The 20690-nt window shown below is 28.8% G+C and overlaps 2 protein-coding genes across 2 annotated transcripts; both read right to left on the bottom strand.

Moving 5' to 3' along the window:
* Positions 1 to 1503: 1503 nt before the first annotated feature.
* On the bottom strand, positions 1504 to 5770 carry LOC114162995 (beta-galactosidase 13-like). The gene is made up of 17 exons (XM_028047032.1): positions 5486 to 5770; positions 5306 to 5401; positions 5099 to 5211; positions 4939 to 5005; positions 4757 to 4849; positions 4531 to 4674; positions 4355 to 4449; positions 4156 to 4261; positions 3856 to 4059; positions 3595 to 3762; positions 3326 to 3504; positions 3122 to 3231; positions 2879 to 2988; positions 2663 to 2770; positions 2477 to 2581; positions 2224 to 2369; positions 1504 to 2133 (listed from the first exon to the last, which is right to left on the bottom strand). The coding sequence occupies exons 1-17, from the start codon at positions 5678 to 5680 to the stop codon at positions 1665 to 1667; spliced, it is 2508 nt and encodes an 835-aa protein (XP_027902833.1). The 5' UTR covers positions 5681 to 5770; the 3' UTR covers positions 1504 to 1664.
* A 4981-nt stretch (positions 5771 to 10751) lies between these two features.
* Positions 10752 to 15097, bottom strand: LOC114162987 (beta-galactosidase 13-like). The gene is made up of 17 exons (XM_028047021.1): positions 14813 to 15097; positions 14613 to 14708; positions 14406 to 14518; positions 14246 to 14312; positions 14064 to 14156; positions 13838 to 13981; positions 13662 to 13756; positions 13463 to 13568; positions 13163 to 13366; positions 12902 to 13069; positions 12633 to 12811; positions 12429 to 12538; positions 12130 to 12239; positions 11914 to 12021; positions 11728 to 11832; positions 11475 to 11620; positions 10752 to 11384 (listed from the first exon to the last, which is right to left on the bottom strand). The coding sequence occupies exons 1-17, from the start codon at positions 15005 to 15007 to the stop codon at positions 10916 to 10918; spliced, it is 2508 nt and encodes an 835-aa protein (XP_027902822.1). The 5' UTR covers positions 15008 to 15097; the 3' UTR covers positions 10752 to 10915.
* Between the last annotated feature and the right edge of the window lie 5593 nt (positions 15098 to 20690).

The following is a 20690-nucleotide window of genomic DNA, read 5'->3' on the forward strand; positions in this document are numbered from 1 at the left end:
TAATTCTTTCTTTTGAATTATATCTCTACGAAATGGTTTTAGATGAGAGATTGGAGAAATTTTTAACCAAATACTTGTATTGCTGTATATTAAAATATTTAAATGATAGTATAAATCTCATGAAAGAAAAAAACTTATAAATTTGATAAGAAACATAATTACAAGCAAGGTCTAGAAGAGGGTTTATATATATATATATATATAAAAGGTGAATTTCGTAATCGATGTAGCCTTAGCGGAGGAAAATCAATATAAATTTTTTTATGTATTCTTTTTCGTCCTCTCTATATTAATTTATTTGCAATAGTTTGTTTGTACAAAACGATACTAAAATATTTATAAGCTCTGTTCAAACCTCTTTCTCTTTTTTTTTTTAAGTCACACTACATCAATAATGTCTAAAATCAATAAAACTCAGTTGAGTTTTATTATCAATTAATATGTATATGTCCTAATATCTTATGTCAAGAAGTTTCATAGAATATCTTATTATAATTATTTATATTTAAAAAAATTGCAGATATTTTTGAAACAGTCGACGGATAAAAGAGCAGATATGGATGAATTAAATAATCGATATTTGCGAATACAAGTAGTATGATATCTATACTTCATCATTTTATAAGTATATATTAAAATATAAAATAACTACTACCTGTACTAACTATTTGGCACAGATTTTATTCCAAGATATCTGCCATCACATATATTTTTGTTATCCTAAATGCTTTCAACTTCAACTTGAGGAGAATCAGACAAAGATCCGTGAGAATTAATAACAGAGATATGTGAAGTATATAACAGTTTATCGTAACAAATATGGGAAGTAGCTTCAAAATCAATAACCCATTGATGAAGTACCTATCACATTAATGGCAATGGCACCATGTGTATTTTCAATGGTCATTTTGGTAGTTAGAAAACTAAAAGAGAGGTAGAAGGATTGATATAACTATTAAAAAAGTTAGTAATTTGATTCGCAATTTATGAAATCCATGTCATCCAACTATTTTTATCAAAAAAGAAGACCTAATTTATCTTATTATTTGATAAAACTATTAATATTTACAAAATTATGATATATTTATTAAAAAAGTATTAAATTTTAATATGTACAATTAAAAATAATGGTGCATTGTACAAATTAGTGTATGAAATATCATATTTGTGTGGCTACTATGAAACATTAGTTTGAAATAAAAAAATAACAATAATATTATATATGTATCACTACCTATATGAAAACATGTGTAATGAAACTGGAGATGACATATAACTCACTAAATAGTCTGTACACAAGTTTTACATTTTTTCTTCCTTCTTAATTATAGTATTATATTGTAGTCTATCCACGAAATTATTACGTTGTAATATGTAGTCTATCCATTTATATATTTATATATTTATATATTTATATATATAAAGATAAAAATGACTTCACTAAAAAGACAAATAAAACAAATAAAAGAAGACAAAAGATGTGAACAAAATTGAATTTGTGGAATTTTTATTGTAAGTAGTGAGAAGAAACAAATAATGAAATAATTGAATTTATGTTTCATGTCACCAAAATCCAATCATATAAGTTGAGCTTCTGGACTCCTTTTAAGCCAAAATGAAAAAATTCCAGCCACGTGCATGAATTAATTCATTGGTTGGTTGATCTAATAACACCTTACTTGGACTGCAAGAGTTTTCACCAATATTTCTGGACATGGATCCGCACCATTTTGGTTAAAAATTGCACGATTTAATGCAATCGAGCAAGTTTCTTTGCCCAAACATTCTTGTTCCACAATTTGTTTTGTAGCAATAGCATTGCAAGTTCCTAAAATATATTGTCCACAAGAACCACTTGGATTGCCAAAGCTTGCAAACTCAACTGTCGTAATCTTTTTCCCAGGAGCACATTCCAATAAGGCTTGTGGTCCAAGGTATGGCACAATAGGGTGGAAATTTCCTCTCCTGGACACCCATGAGTTCACATTGGGAGGGTCATTCTCTGCAATGAAACTGCAAATTGTGTCTCTGTTCACGTTCAAGATCTCAATCTGTCTTGGAGCCAATGGTTCCTCTTCAAATATAGCAAGCAAGTTATCTTGTGGGTTGAGGAACGATCTTGGGATATGGAACCTAAATGAGTGGTGCAAGTTAGAAAATGTTTAAGACAATGGTCGTTTTTTTTTAATTAAACTTTTCAATTCTACTACATAGTTTTCTTACTCTGATTGAGTGGGCTTTCCAATTGGGGAGAGGAAACTCATCCAGTGACGACCAATGCTTTTACCGTTGATCCACATCATTCCTTTGCCCATTCCAGTCATCCTAATGGCAACTGGACCTGTTCCCTCAGGAGTGACAAATCTTGTCTGTAAAATCAATGCATGATATCGTTACAAAAAATATAAAGCAAAGAAAAGCCTTAAAGTGTTTCTTAAATATCATAGTTTGATATAAGACGTGTGCTATTTCTTACCCTGTACCAGGTGAGAGGACGTGGGACTGGACTGAGTGGCTTCCATTTTGCCCTTATTGATCCTTCATCACTAAAAACTTTCATGCCTTCACCCTTGAGACCAACCTATCAAATAAATTTAACCGATTTAGTTATGTAATTGTAACATGAAACAAAATTTTACTATCAAACTATAATTCAACTAACCCGATGACCCCACAAATTGGTAGTGATATCTAGTGTTCCTGTGTTGAGAGCTATGATGGATACGAGCTTGGGTCCTGCGTATCTATGTTCCATGTAAGCTCCACTATCCTATATATTCAAAATTTGAAGGATGAAACAATGTTATTTTGTTGTATTCATTGAAACTTTGATATGTGTTCATTAAACATGTAAGAACGAAAAAGTTAAGTCTCATACAGGTAATCCAACTGTGCCAGCTAGGATAGAAATATAGTTAGTTCCAACCCTAAGTTGTACTGGTCGGTTGAAATCAAAAGTTTTTTTGTCATGAGTTCCGTGAGCAGTTCCTAACACATAATAATTAGGACATTGTCATCAATACCTTGTCTCTTCACCATTTTGATACATACATACCAATATATATATATATATATATATATATATATATATATATACACACACATTAGTTTGTGTCCTTACCAATGAGGTCTCCATTTACAAATGCAACCATTGTGTGTCCGTTACTCTCAATATGAATAATAGGGAGAACTCCAGGCTTTGTTGGCAAGTCTCCTGGAGCCAACTCAAAGCTATAATGAATAAAAAGGTTAGCAGTTAGAGACAACAATAATATAAAATGTTTTCAAAATAAAATAATTAAATAATATGCTTAAACAAACTCACCTGGTGGTGTACCAAGCATAATCACTGGTGTCCTTGAGCAAAGTGAAAAGCTCCCGCGGTTTGTTTTGGTACATATCCATTTTTTTGGTTGTTGGGATGGCCTCATTGAACATCTCCCATTGGAAATTGTTTGCCGTGGTTGACCTTTCATAGTTCCTTGAGTTATGTTGTGAAACAATCTATTACATGTGTCATATGTGAGTGAAATACTCAGTTGTTAATTCTATGTGATAACATATTGGAGATGAACAAATAAGTTAGTTAATTACACTTTGCGTGTTGTAGACCACGGTCTTGCAGTCAGGAAGGATGCTAATGGAATATGGAGGCAAAAAGTAGTTAGTGCCTCTGAAGTTAATAGTGGCCGCATCTGTTGTGTGGTTATTAGTGATGAAAGCAACACACAAGTTTGTTCCAAGCTTCTCAAAGGTTCTAATCTGCATGACATATATACCAACTTTGTTTAGCTTAATAAGTTTGTGACGCTACCTCCTTTTTATGCAACATCAAAAGTAATGTCAGATGCTCACCTCATGGAATTCGTTCAACTTTTCAACATTGGGATCGCCGCCAAGGATAGCTTTCCTACAAAGGAGCACGGCTTTATGGACATCCCTCAAATGACTCCATTTTGGTTCTCTTTCTAGACCGTATTCATCAAGAGGTGCCTCGTCATAATAACGAGTTGTGCTAAATTCAGAACTGGTTCTGCCAAAGTTTGTTCCTCCATGATACTACAAATGTTACACATCGAGTTACAAATTTAAGAAAAATAAATATTGGCCTAAAGTTATGTAAGTACAAAAAGATTTAGATGCTAAGAGAAACACCATGTAGTAGTTAACCAAGTTTCCACCCTTGGCGAAAAAGCGAGCAACTGAAAATGCAATATCTTCTGCAGATCTTTGGGATGGTGGATCTCCATGTACTCTGTACCTGATGTACACGATTACCAAATAAAATGTATTACTTGGTGTGTTCGTGATTTTGAATTTCTTTACCGAGGATAAACATTAAGTCATTTCTTACTGAGCGGTCCAGTTCTCTGTCCATATGACTGGTTTGTATGGTTTGTTTGGCCCCGAGAAGGTATCACCACAATGTCTTCCATTGCATGCATTGATCTATCGAATGAAATCACATTATGTCAAGCTAAGTTGGAAAATAATTTATGGCCATGCTACTCCTATTGTGTCATGACTTACCACTGGATCTGGTGCATCTGTTTGCTTACACATGATCCATGGAACTCCAACGTTCAATGCTACTGCCATGTTTGCAGCCCATTGGACATAGCTGTCACCCTTCTCTTCGTATGCACGTTGAACGTGGTTGTACTCATTCTCAATCTGTAACCATTGAATAATGCAACATGTTTACATTGATTACTCAAAAAGAAATTAAACACTTGGTTGGTTGCAAAATAAAAACCTGTGCTAAGACAATGGGACCTCCTTGGGGTGCAAAGAGCTTCTCATCTTTCATCATTTGTACAATCTTTGTCACGAATGCTTGCATGTGTTGCTTCAAATCAAAGGAATTTTCATGTTAATGATTAAATTATGTACTCAATTTTCATGTTAAAGGAATTATATATGGGGGATTGAGACTACCTTATAAGGCTCATTATCACAGCGGAATATGATGTCAGGAACCTCCTTAAGCCAATATGGAAGTCCTCTGATGAACATATGAGGAAAGAAAATAAGGTTGAGAATAACAAAGGAAATGAATCATATATTTGAAAATCAGATTAATTAATGGATATTTTACCCATGGTTCCACTCGGCTTGGATGAAGGGTCCAACCCTGAGAGTGACAAACATTCCATGTTCTTGAACAAGCTTAATAAACTTCACTAAGTCGTAATTACCTTCAAAGTTGAACTGTATATTGAAAGGAAAAAAAACATTTTCGCAAAACCCTATTTGAGTTTTATGGTCCTAAAACAATTGAGTCAATATTCAACAAGTAATTCACCTGTCCTTGTTGGGGCTCATGAGCATTCCAAAACACGTAGGTTTGGATGACATTTATGCCTCCACGTCTTGCATTATCAAGAAGGATAGGCCACATCTGCATTAGTCATGTACAAACACGTGCGATGAACCATGAAAAAAATTACAATATTACAATATGATTATGATGAAAGTAACTTACATCTGGTGTGCTTCGTGGGTAGTGGATGGAACCAGAAAAAAGCAGCTCGCGCCTTCCGTTGATGAACAATGACTTACCATCATAAGTGACATTATGAGCAGTCATGTGACGACCATGCCCATGTGTTGCAACCATAATGGTGGAAAGCAAGGCCACGAGGAAAAGGGTGCGAGTCATGTTATTGGTTTGTTCCATTCTTTGTATTTAATCTTGTACGATGATTGAAAGAAGGCTTTGAGCGAGCTAATGCAGGGCTCCTCCTTCTCGGGTAGAGAGAGAGGTGCCCAGAAGCTGATTTGCTCTTTACACAAACGTTTCTTTTATACTATTCTTACACCAATAAATGTTAGCCCTTTGAGACAAAATTGTTTGTTCTTCCGCTATTTTTCTGTATTCTGTTATTATTCATTGGTTGTATTTTCTTCGTATTTGTCTTATTTTTATGTAATTATTCTATTCTTAGCCATACAAATTTATAAGAGCCATGTATCCTCATTTACTTTTCTTTTTTTTAGTTCACGCTATCTAAATTTAATCCACACCTTTCAAAATAAAAAGATATCACTCTTAAAAAATGTAGCTGTAATCATTGAATTTAAATTAATTATGGTTTTTGTCCTTTTATAAAAGTATATTGTAACGTTTTGATCACTCAACATTTTTTTTTTCGGAATATTTTAAAGAACATACGTGCTATTTTTTTTTGTATTATGTTATTATTCATTAGTATTTTCTTCATATTAATCTTGGTTTTATGTAATTATACTATTCTTATCTATACAAAATTATAAGAGCCACATATCCTCACTTATTATTATTTTTTATTTATATAGAATACATCAAAACAGTATTCTACGTGATGAAAATAAACAACAAATAAAAAATATTAAAAAATTAACTAATGTGTGTCTTATAAACAATTTGAGAGACTATTGAAAGAAATCCCTCAAAGAAAAATAAAATGTATAATTAAAGGTATGAAAGGATGAAAAATACCCTAGAGATCTAAGAAAACTTTTCAAATATCAACATGTATATACTCAATGGTTGAGAAATAACAAAAATTGTTTTAGCGAAAAAAAAAGTTCTTCAAATGAAACAAAAATGAATAATAATAATAAGTTTTTTTTTTTGTATTGCCAAGTAAATGAAATGTTTATATTATTAAACATTTAAATTGAGAGTATTAAACATTCTCATGTGAAAGGAAAATATACAATAAATAAAAGTATTAAAAAATAGTAGAAATATTCAAATGTGAGACATAAAATTTTTTAATTAACATACATCATTTTAACATAATTACATAAAGGTTATGATAAGATGAAAAATATATTGGAAATCCAATTGAATTTTATGAAAATATATTGAAAATGCGAATGAATTTCATGACAAACCAAATAATTAAAAGAAATAAAAAATATAAAGTATATATATATATATATATATATGTTTACTTAATTAATAGTGAATATTTTAATAATTTAAACGAAGACGGAGATATGGCAGAGACAAGTATTATGGCGGGGATTCCCCATACCCAAACTCATACTCATACCTAGTCAATAGGGGATTCCTCGTCAAAATAGGGATGGGTTCGAGCAATACCCATGAGGGCGAGTTTATTTGTCATCTCTACTTCTAATAATATATCATATCTTTAGGGATAAGTATGTTCTTAGTTTTTGTATATAAAAGCAAGATTGGGATTTGTCCCTCAAAATTCATACAAAATTTGTGAATTTGGATTCTCTGTTGGGGTTTTCTATGTTGTTCCTCTACAACTGTGCCACTATGACACATTGATTATCACTAATTTTAACATTTTAAAATATATTAAAAAGATATTTAAAATACTAATATAGTGTATTTTTAATTCTGAGTAGAGGACAACACCCAAAAAACAAGTAGAAAAGTTGGACTCAAAATTTGTCCTTATATTTTAGTAATGCAAGGAATTCGTCCATCAGAACAAACAAAGTTAACTTTTAGGTGACGTATCTAATGATCATGTTGATTAGACTGACATGTCAGAACACGTGACGGCCACACAATTGACACGTGTAATTAAAAAAAAAGTTTTTATTTTTATTTTTATTTTTCTTTTGGTTATGAAGGACGTATTCCATATATCACTGAATAGGGACTAATTTTATATGAATTTTGAGGGTGAGAGACAAATTCCAATTTTACATTTAGAATATATGAATTAAAAATATACTTAGCATAAATAGTGTTTTGAACTAATAATTTTTTGTTCTATTATATAAATATTAAATAATAACAATTATATACATTAATATTGATGAAAATAATTTATTTCACTTTTAAGAAATAATTTAAGTTGTGTTTGAAATATTAACATTTTTAAAAAACTAATATAAATGGGTTGAATTAAGTATTTATTGAAATATTAAGTATTTTCTAAGTTCCAAAAAATTAAAACTTATTATAAATCAATATGTTATTATATACAATTTACATATTACAAAAATTATTTGATAAATTCAATAATTCTCTAAATAATTATAGATTATATAATAACTTAGTAAATTATAAAAATTATTTATATGTTCACTAAGTATATATCAAATTATTTTAAAGATAATTTATTTATTAACTAGGTGTAATTATATATTCATTAAGTATATTCACTTAGAGAATTTAATGAATTTAAAAATTATTTATATATTCACAAGATGTAGACTAAATTATTTAAAAAAAAATTGTACATTATATATTCATTAAGTGAATATATATTCACTAAGTCAATTTATTACAATTTTTGTAATATATTAGTTATATATAATAAGATATTAATTTGTAATAAATTTTATCTCTTTTAAAATATAAAAACACTTAACATTTTAATAAATATTTAATTTAAGTAACTTATATTATTTTTTGAACAATGTTAAAATTTTAATATTAATAATTTCTTTTATTTCAATATTAATTTATATAAGTGATATAATTTAACGTTTATATAACATAATAATCAATTAATTAGTTCAAACAATCATTTCTGTTCAGTAGGTTCTTAGTTCATGCATTTACATACGAAATTGGAATTCATCTCTCTTTTAAAGTTCATATAAAATTTGTTTTATACTTTAGTAACACATGAAATATGTCATCCAAAACTAAAAGAAAAATTAAACATGAACAAAAAATAAATAAAATAAAATAAAATTACATGTATCAGCCACGTGGCAATCATGTTTTGTGACATGTTAATTTAGTAAGCACGATCGTTAGACACGTCACCTAAAAGTTAACACCGTTTATCTTGAAGGACGAATTTCATGCATTTCTAAACTATATAGACAAATTTTATATAAACTTTAAAGGTTGGACAAATTCCAATTTTGCATGTCAACACAATAACTAAAACATACTTATCCGTTTCTTTAATTATACTTCTAATTTATAAGACCCAAATATAAAATTATAGTAACATAGTTTTATAAATGTTATACCTTTGCTTATGTTTCTAACCTTTTCACGAGAGAATGATGTGTATACAAAATCTTCATTTGTTAAAAAAGGTACTCTTATAATAATGTATTAGTTTTTAGTTTTTAGTTGATAATTGAGACGAGGACTTATTTATTTATATTCTATTTATGAATATATATATATATCAACATCCAATTTCATCCGGATAAATGTATTTTTTTGGTTAAAAAAATAATAAAAATAATATATAATATGATAATAAAAAATAATAAAATAAATAAAAAATATGTTTTGATTGATGGTAGGTTTTTAAACTTTAATTTTACCCGGGAAAAAAAGAAAAAGAAAACTAAGGGAAGGAGAATCTAATTTATTGTTAATTATTACACTCTTTTCATGAGCCCAAATGTTTTACATATTTTTACCCACTGTTTGCTATTTACACTCTTCACATGACATGTCAGAAAAGGACGTTTCATAATTTCTGTTTTTAGAGAACCGTATAATATTAGGAGCAATATTTTTTATAATAATTTGAATAAATATCGTGCGTGCATTTACACTTATGTGTGTCAGACTCAGAAGATATTATTTTAATTAGAAACAAATATTTCCGATATAATGCTTTTAGAGCATGGTATGATTTTAATCTTTAGAAGAAAATATTCCTAGTAATAATTAGAATCAACTTGAATAATATGTTATGATTTGATCACGGTCTTTATGTGACAGAGAATATGATTCTAGTAATTACATACATTATTATGCAATGATTTAATAATTATGATTTAATAATTATAATCAATACAGTGAATATTATGCAATGATTTAATAAGGTCAATCCTTTCCCCATATATTTTATTATAATTAAATCTTACGATCTCAACGATCTCAAGTATACCCAAAAGGCCTATATAATCACAAAATTTCTCTAATGCAAGACACAGGGACAAAATTCGAAAAACCCTTCTCCTTTTTTATTACAAAGCACACACAAGGGGTCACCTTAAGGTAAATTTTTCTTTTGCTCTTAGTCTGTTGTTCATGATTCTCTTATAACATCAAATATATGATCGTTTGAATTGTTGTATGATCAAATGTGTTCGGGGTTCTCATGTTAGATGATTTTGGTTTGTCATCGATGTGCTCAGTCTTTCTCTTCCCCTCTATTTTTATCTTGATAATTAAAAAGGTGTTTTTTAGGCTTTAATTCTCTAAAAAAACTAATAATAAATAAATAAAATAAAAATTACATTTTTTTATATAAGTTTTGAATGTCATGTCAAGTCTCGGACTTGCTTGATAATCAAAATGTTCTTTCATAGGTTTTTAAATCTTTTTTTTTAATTAATAATAATAAAAAATTAAAAGAATTATAAAATCATTTTTTAAATGTCATGTCAAATTTCAGATTTGCTTGATAACTAATTTTGTTATCATGTAGAATCTCGGGTTCTCTTGCACACTTAATTAAAGAGATTAAAGAGGGAACTGTCTTAAGACGGGCTTTATGGGGTGCTAATACCTTCTCCACACGTAACTGACTCCCAAATCCAAATTTGATTTCGAAGACCATTCTTTTTAAGGGTTTTCTATAGTTTTCCATAATAAACTATGGTGGCGACTCCTTTATTTATTTTCGTCGTCCCGTCACGATCTCGGTTGTGACAATATATATATATATATATATATATATATATATATATATATATATTTATATATATATAAAGATAAAAATGACTTCACTAAAGAGACTTAAATAAAACAAATAAAAGAAGACAAAAGATGTGAACAAAATTGAATTTGTGGAATTTTTATTGTAAGTAGTGAGAAGAAACAAATAATGAAATAATTGAATTTATGTTTCATGTCACCAAAATCCAATCATATAAGTTGTGCTTCTGGACTCCTTTTAAGCCAAAATGAAAAAATTCCAGCCACGTGCATTAATTAATTCATTGGTTGGTTGATCTAATAACACCTTACTTGGATTGCAAGAGTTTTCACCAATATTTCTGGACATGGATCCGCACCATTTTGGTTAAAAATTGCACGATTTAATGTAATCGAGCAAGTTTCTTTGCCCAAACATTCTTGTTCCACAATTTGTTTTGTAGCAATAGCATTGCAAGTTCCTAAAATATATTGTCCACATGAACCACTTGGATTGCCAAAGCTTGCAAACTCAACTGTCGTAATCTTTTTCCCAGGAGCACATTCCAATAAGGCTTTTGGTCCAAGGTATGGCACAATAGGGTGGAAATTTCCTCTCCTGGACACCCATGAGTTCACATTGGGAGGGTCATTCTCTGCAATGAAACTGCAAATTGTGTCTCTGTTCACGTTCAAGATCTCAATCTGTCTTGGAGCCAATGGTTCCTCTTCAAATATAACAAGCAAGTTATCTTGTGGGTTGAGGAACGATCTTGGGATATGGAACCTAAATGAGTGGTGCAAGTTAGAAAATGTTTAAGACAATGCTCGTTTTTTTTTAATTAAACTTTTCAATTCTACTACATAGTTTTCTTACTCTGATTGAGTGGGCTTTCCAATTGGGGAGAGGAAACTCATCCAGTGACGACCAATGCTTTTACCGTTGATCCACATCATTCCTTTGCCCATTCCAGTCATCCTAATGGCAACTGGACCTGTTCCCTCAGGAGTGACAAATCTTGTCTGTAAAATCAATGCATGATATCGTTACAAAAAATATAAAGCAAAGAAAAGCCTTAAAGTGTTTCTTAAATATCATAGTTTGATATAAGACGTGTGCTATTTCTTACCCTGTACCAGGTGAGAGGACGTGGGACTGGACTGAGTGGCTTCCATTTTGCCCTTATTGATCCTTCATCACTAAAAACTTTCATGCCTTCACCCTTGAGACCAACCTATCAAATAAATTTAACCGATTTAGTTATGTAATTGTAACATGAAACAAAATTTTACTATCAAACTATAATTCAACTAACCCGATGACCCCACAAATTGGTAGTGATATCTAGTGTTCCTGTGTTGAGAGCTATGATGGATACGAGCTTGGGTCCTGCGTATCTATGTTCCATGTAAGCTCCACTATCCTATATATTCAAAATTTGAAGGATGAAACAATGTTATTTTGTTGTATTCATTGAAACTTTGATATGTGTTCATTAAACATGTAAGAACGAAAAAGTTAAGTCTCATACAGGTAATCCAACTGTGCCAGCTAGGATAGAAATATAGTTAGTTCCAACCCTAAGTTGTACTGGTCGGTTGAAATCAAAAGTTTTTTTGTCATGAGTTCCGTGAGCAGTTCCTAACACATAATAATTAGGACATTGTCATCAATACCTTGTCTCTTCACCATTTTGATACATACATACCAATATATATATATATATATATATATATATATATATATATATATATATATATATATATATATATATATATATATATATATATATATATATATATATATACACACATTAGTTTGTGTCCTTACCAATGAGGTCTCCATTTACAAATGCAACCATTGTGTGTCCGTTACTCTCAATATGAATAATAGGGAGAACTCCAGGCTTTGTTGGCAAGTCTCCTGGAGCCAACTCAAAGCTATAATGAATAAAAAGGTTAGCAGTTAGAGACAACAATAATATAAAATGTTTTCAAAATAAAATAATTAAATAATATGCTTAAACAAACTCACCTGGTGGTGTACCAAGCATAATCACTGGTGTCCTTGAGCAAAGTGAAAAGCTCCCGCGGTTTGTTTTGGTACATATCCATTTTTTTGGTTGTTGGGATGGCCTCATTGAACATCTCCCATTGGAAATTGTTTGCCGTGGTTGACCTTTCATAGTTCCTTGAGTTATGTTGTGAAACAATCTATTACATGTGTCATATGTGAGTGAAATACTCAGTTGTTAATTCTATGTGATAACATATTGGAGATGAACAAATAAGTTAGTTAATTACACTTTGCGTGTTGTAGACCACGGTCTTGCAGTCAGGAAGGATGCTAATGGAATATGGAGGCAAAAAGTAGTTAGTGCCTCTGAAGTTAATAGTGGTCGCATCTGTTGTGTGGTTATTAGTGATGAAAGCAACACACAAGTTTGTTCCAAGCTTCTCAAAGGTTCTAATCTGCATGACATATATACCAACTTTGTTTAGCTTAATAAGTTTGTGACGCTACCTCCTTTTTATGCAACATCAAAAGTAATGTCAGATGCTCACCTCATGGAATTCGTTCAACTTTTCAACATTGGGATCGCCGCCAAGGATAGCTTTCCTACAAAGGAGCACGGCTTTATGGACATCCCTCAAATGACTCCATTTTGGTTCTCTTTCTAGACCGTATTCATCAAGAGGTGCCTCGTCATAATAACGAGTTGTGCTAAATTCAGAACTGGTTCTGCCAAAGTTTGTTCCTCCATGATACTACAAATGTTACACATCGAGTTACAAATTTAAGAAAAATAAATATTGGCCTAAAGTTATGTAAGTACAAAAAGATTTAGATGCTAAGAGAAACACCATGTAGTAGTTAACCAAGTTTCCACCCTTGGCGAAAAAGCGAGCAACTGAAAATGCAATATCTTCTGCAGATCTTTGGGATGGTGGATCTCCATGTACTCTGTACCTGATGTACACGATTACCAAATAAAATGTATTACTTGGTGTGTTCGTGATTTTGAATTTCTTTACCGAGGATAAACATTAAGTCATTTCTTACTGAGCGGTCCAGTTCTCTGTCCATATGACTGGTTTGTATGGTTTGTTTGGCCCCGAGAAGGTATCACCACAATGTCTTCCATTGCATGCATTGATCTATCGAATGAAATCACATTATGTCAAGCTAAGTTGGAAAATAATTTATGGCCATGCTACTCCTATTGTGTCATGACTTACCACTGGATCTGGTGCATCTGTTTGCTTACACATGATCCATGGAACTCCAACGTTCAATGCTACTGCCATGTTTGCAGCCCATTGGACATAGCTGTCACCCTTCTCTTCGTATGCACGTTGAACGTGGTTGTACTCATTCTCAATCTGTAACCATTGAATAATGCAACATGTTTACATTGATTACTCAAAAAGAAATTAAACACTTGGTTGGTTGCAAAATAAAAACCTGTGCTAAGACAATGGGACCTCCTTGGGGTGCAAAGAGCTTCTCATCTTTCATCATTTGTACAATCTTTGTCACGAATGCTTGCATGTGTTGCTTCAAATCAAAGGAATTTTCATGTTAATGATTAAATTATGTACTCAATTTTCATGTTAAAGGAATTATATATGGGGGATTGAGACTACCTTATAAGGCTCATTATCACAGCGGAATATGATGTCAGGAACCTCCTTAAGCCAATATGGAAGTCCTCTGATGAACATATGAGGAAAGAAAATAAGGTTGAGAATAACAAAGGAAATGAATCATATATTTGAAAATCAGATTAATTAATGGATATTTTACCCATGGTTCCACTCGGCTTGGATGAAGGGTCCAACCCTGAGAGTGACAAACATTCCATGTTCTTGAACAAGCTTAATAAACTTCACTAAGTCGTAATTACCTTCAAAGTTGAACTGTATATTGAAAGGAAAAAAAACATTTTCGCAAAACCCTATTTGAGTTTTATGGTCCTAAAACAATTGAGTCAATATTCAACAAGTAATTCACCTGTCCTTGTTGGGGCTCATGAGCATTCCAAAACACGTAGGTTTGGATGACATTTATGCCTCCACGTCTTGCATTATCAAGAAGGATAGGCCACATCTGCATTAGTCATGTACAAACACGTGCGATGAACCATATAGTATTGTCTCTTTGCATGAAAAAAATTACAATATTACAATATGATTATGATGAAAGTAACTTACATCTGGTGTGCTTCGTGGGTAGTGGATGGAACCAGAAAAAAGCAGCTCGCGCCTTCCATTGATGAACAATGACTTACCATCATAAGTGACATTATGAGCAGTCATGTGACGACCATGCCCATGTGTTGCAACCACAATGGTGGAAAGCAAGGCCACGAGGAAAAGGGTGCGAGTCATGTTATTGGTTTGTTCCATTCTTTGTATTTAATCTTGTACGATGATTGAAAGAAGGCTTTGAGCGAGCTAATGCAGGGCTCCTCCTTCTCGGGTAGAGAGAGAGGTGCCCAGAAGCTGATTTGCTCTTTACACAAACGTTTCTTTTATACTATTCTTACACCAATAAATGTTAGCCCTTTGAGACAAAATTGTTTGTTCTTCCGCTATTTTTCTGTATTCTGTTATTATTCATTGGTTGTATTTTCTTCGTATTTGTCTTACTTTTATGTAATTATTCTATTCTTAGCCATACAAATTTATAAGAGCCATGTATCCTCATTTACTTTTCTTTTTTTTAGTTCACGCTATCTAAATTTAATCCACACCTTTCAAAATAAAAAGATATCACTCTTAAAAAATGTAGCTGTAATCATTGAATTTAAATTAATTATGGTTTTTGTCCTTTTATAAAAGTATATTGTAACGTTTTGATCACTCAACATTTTTTTTTTCGGAATATTTTAAAGAACATACGTGCTATTTTTTTTTGTATTATGTTATTATTCATTAGTATTTTCTTCATATTAATCTTGGTTTTATGTAATTATACTATTCTTATCTATACAAAATTATAAGAGCCACATATCCTCACTTATTATTATTTTTTAGTTCACGTTATCTAAAGTTACTCAACACCTTTCAAAATAGAAGATTTCACTCTCAAAAAAAATTAAATATTTGTAATCAATGAATTCAAAATAATTATTGTTTTTATCCTCTTATGCAAATATATTGTAGCGTTTTAGTCACATAACATTTTTTTTTTTTGTATATTTTAAACAACATATACTATTTTTCTCACATCGTTTTTATTTATTTTACCGTTTTAATCACTCAACATTTTTTTAAATATTTTAAACATCATATACTTTTTTTCCAACATACTTTTTATTTATTTTAGCGTTTTAATCACTCAATAATTTTTTTTCCTTTGGTAGACTAAAATTCAAGTAACTTATTGAAAATAAAATGTTTTTTTTGTTTAAATATAAATTGTGAGATAGGATAAATAGTTCATTTTTCATAATTGTTTTCAACTTATAATTAAACATATTATCTATAACCGTGTAATTCTAAAATAATAAATCTAAATTAAAGCTGGTGTGAAAAAAATACTTAATCAATAACTTAATTAGTTAGTTTTGAAAATTTAAATCTTTAATTTTACTTTTAATTTATAAGACCTTAATCTAGAATTATAGTTACATAGTTTTATAATTATTATAACATCGTTTATGTTTCTAACTTTTTGACGGGAGAATGATGTATATACAAAATTCATCATTTGTTAAAAAAAGTAGTCTTCTAATTAGGATGATAACGGATGGGGCGGAGACGAGTTTCGCTATCCCATACACATTTTCGTAGAAAAAATTCATACTCATCTCCATACCCAAATCTGACGAGTATAAAATTTTTGTCTTATCCCCATCCTCCACCGGGCAACGGGTATAATCTCGTACTCATACATGTTTTTATTACTACTTTAATTAATAAAAATTACGGATAAGGAAACATAATATTATCAAATATTCAATATTAGGAGGAAAGTTGTTTCTTCGATATAAAATACTTTAAAATAAATTATAATTGTTTACATTTTATATTAGAATACTAAATCAAATTTAATGAAAATCAAAGCATCTATTAAATAAGCATTTATTAAATTTGCAAACATTAATGAAACCTAGTTGATAAAATTTAAAAATATTTTTAAAAAATATAAAAGAAAAACAAATATTCAAAATTCAAAATTTATTTTAAATGCTTGTTTACTTCAACTTTTTAAATTCTAATGAATCTCTTTTTTATACACTAATAAAAGTTATAGACATCACTTAATCAAAATGATGCAAAGAACAAATAATAAACATAATAATAAAATTTTTACATAAATTTTGTATCTTTTGAACTTCAATATATGTTGGATGATAATAAAAAATATTCATGACAATTACATTAAATTTTTATATTGTAGTAAATAAAAGTTATTTATATAATTATAGTGAAAAAAATTATAATATGATTGATAATGAGTTAGAAAAGAAAAAATAATTAGATAGAATACATCAAAATAGTATTCTACGTGATGAAAATAAACAACAAATAAAAAATATTAAAAAATTAACTAATGTGTGTGTTATAAACAATTTGAGAGACGATTCAAAGAAATCCCTCAAAGAAAAATAAAATGTATAATTAAAGGTATGAAAGGATGAAAAATACCCTAGAGATCTAAGAAAACTTTTCAAATATCAACATGTATATACTCAATGGTTGAGAAATAACAAAAATTGTTTTAGCGAAAAAAAAAAGTTCTTCAAATGAAACAAAAATGAATAATAATAATAAGTTTTTTTTTTGTATTGCCAAGTAAATGAAATGTTTATATTATTAAACATTTAAATTGAGAGTATTAAACATTCTCATATGAAAGGAAAATATACAATAAATAAAAGTATTAAAAAATAATAGAAATATTCAAATGTGAGACATAAAATTTTTTAATTAACATACATCATTTTAACATAATTACATAAAGGTTATGATAAGATGAAAAATATATTGGAAATGCAATTGAATTTTACGAAAATATATTGAAAATGCGAATGAATTTCATGACAAACCAAATAATTAAAAGAAATAAAAAATAGAAAGTATATATATATATATATATATATATATATATATGTTTACTTAATTAATAGTGAATATTTTAATAATTTAAACGAAGACGGAGATATGGCAGAGACAAGTATTATGACGGGGATTCCCCATACCCAAATACCTAGTCAATAGGGGATTCCTCGTCAAAATAGGGATGGGTTCGAGCAATACCCATGAGGGCGAGTTTATTTGTCATCTCTACTTCTAATAATATATCATATCTTTAGGGATAAGTATGTTCTTAGTTTTTGTATATAAAAGCAAAATTGGGATTTGTCCCTCAAAATTCATACAAAATTTGTGAATTTGGATTCTCTGTTGGGGTTTTCTATGTTGTTCCTCTACAACTGTGCCACTATGACACATTGATTATCACTAATTTTAACATTTTAAAATATATTAAAAAGATATTTAAAATACTAATATAGTGTATTTTTAATTCTGAGTAGAGGACAACACCCAAAAAACAAGTAGAAAAGTTGGACTCAAAATTTGTCCTTATATTTTAGTAATGCAAGGAATTCGTCCATCAGAACAAACAAAGTTAACTTTTAGGTGACGTATCTAATGATCATGTTGATTAGACTGACATGTCAGAACACGTGACGGCCACACAATTGACACGTGTAATTAAAAAAAAAGTTTTTATTTTTATTTTTATTTTTCTTTTGGTTATGAAGGACGAATTCCATATATCACTGAATAGGGACTAATTTTATATGAATTTTGAGGGTGAGAGACAAATTCCAATTTTACATTTAGAATATATGAATTAAAAATATACTTAGCATAAATAGTGTTTTGAACTAATAATTTTTTGTTCTATTATATAAATATTAAATAATAACAATTATATACATTAATATTGATGAAAATAATTTATTTCACTTTTAAGAAATAATTTAAGTTGTGTTTGAAATATTAACATTTTTAAAAAACTAATATAAATGGGTTGAATTAAGTATTTATTGAAATATTAAGTATTTTCTAAGTTCCAAAAAATTAAAACTTATTATAAATCAATATGTTATTATATACAATTTACATATTACAAAAATTATTTGATAAATTCAATAATTCTCTAAATAATTATAGATTATATAATAACTTAGTAAATTATAAAAATTATTTATATGTTCACTAAGTATATATCAAATTATTTTAAAGATAATTTATTTATTAACTAGGTGTAATTATATATTCATTAAGTATATTCACTTAGAGAATTTAATGAATTTAAAAATTATTTATATATTCACAAGATGTAGACTAAATTATTTAAAAAAAAATTGTACATTATATATTCATTAAGTGAATATATATTCACTAAGTTAATTTATTACAATTTTTGTAATATATTAGTTATATATAATAAGATATTAATTTGTAATAAATTTTATCTCTTTTAAAATATAAAAACACTTAACATTTTAATAAATATTTAATTTAAGTAACTTATATTATTTTTTGAACAATGTTAAAATTTTAATATTAATATTTTTTTTATTTCAATATTAATTTATATAAGTGATATAATTTAACGTTTATATAACATAATAATCAATTAATTAGTTCAAACAATCATTTCTGTTCAGTAGGTTCTTAGTTCATGCATTTACATACGAAATTGGAATTCATCTCTCTTTTAAAGTTCATATAAAATTTGTTTTATACTTTAGTAACACATGAAATATGTCATCCAAAACTAAAAGAAAAATTAAACATGAACAAAAAATAAATAAAATAAAATAAAATTACATGTATCAGCCACGTGGCAATCATGTTTTGTGACATGTTAATTTAGTAAGCACGATCGTTAGACACGTCACCTAAAAGTTAACACCGTTTATCTTGAAAGACGAATTTCATGCATTTCTAAACTATATAGACAAATTTTATATAAACTTTAAAGGTTGGACAAATTCCAATTTTGCATGTCAACACAATAACTAAAACATACTTATCCGTTTCTTTAATTATACTTCTAATTTATAAGACCCAAATATAAAATTATAGTAACATAGTTTTATAAATGTTATACCTTTGCTTATGTTTCTAACCTTTTCACGAGAGAATGATGTGTATACAAAATCTTCATTTGTTAAAAAGAGGTACTCTTATAATAATGTATTAGTTTTTAGTTTTTAGTTGATAATTGAGACGAGGACTTATTTATTTATATTCTATTTATGAATATATATATATATATATATATATATATATATATATATATATATATATATATATATCAACATCCAATTTCATCCGGATAAATGTATTTTTTGGTTAAAAAAAATAATAAAAATAATATATAATATAATAATAAAAAATAATAAAATAAAATAAAAAATATGTTTTGATTGATGGTAGGTTTTTAAACTTTAATTTTACCCGGGAAAAAAAGAAAAAAAAAACTAAGGGAAGGAGAATCTAATTTATTGTTAATTATTACACTCTTTTCATGAGCCCAAATGTTTTACATATTTTTACCCACTGTTTGCTATTTACACTCTTCACATGACATGTCAGAAAAGGACGTTTCATAATTTCTGTTTTTAGAGAACCGTATAATATTAGGAGCAATATTTTTTATAATAATTTGAATAAATATCGTGCGTGCATTTACACTTATGTGTGTCAGACTCAGAAGATATTATTTTAATTAGAAACAAATATTTTTGATATAATACTTTTAGAGCATGGTATGATTTTAATCTTTAGAAGAAAATATTCCTAGTAATAATTAGAATCAACTTGAATAATATGTTATGATTTGATCACGGTCTTTATGTGACAGAGAATATGATTCTAGTAATTACATACAATATTATGCAATGAGTTAATAATTATGATTTAATAATTATAATCAATACAGTGAATATTATGCAATGATTTAATAAAGTCAATCCTTTCCCCATATATTTTATTATAATTAAATCCTACGATCTCAACGATCTCAAGTATACCCAAAAGGCCTATATAATCACAAAATTTC

Source organism: Vigna unguiculata, chromosome 9 (assembly GCF_004118075.2).
Source record: "Vigna unguiculata cultivar IT97K-499-35 chromosome 9, ASM411807v1, whole genome shotgun sequence".
Classification (NCBI taxonomy): domain Eukaryota; kingdom Viridiplantae; phylum Streptophyta; class Magnoliopsida; order Fabales; family Fabaceae; genus Vigna; species Vigna unguiculata.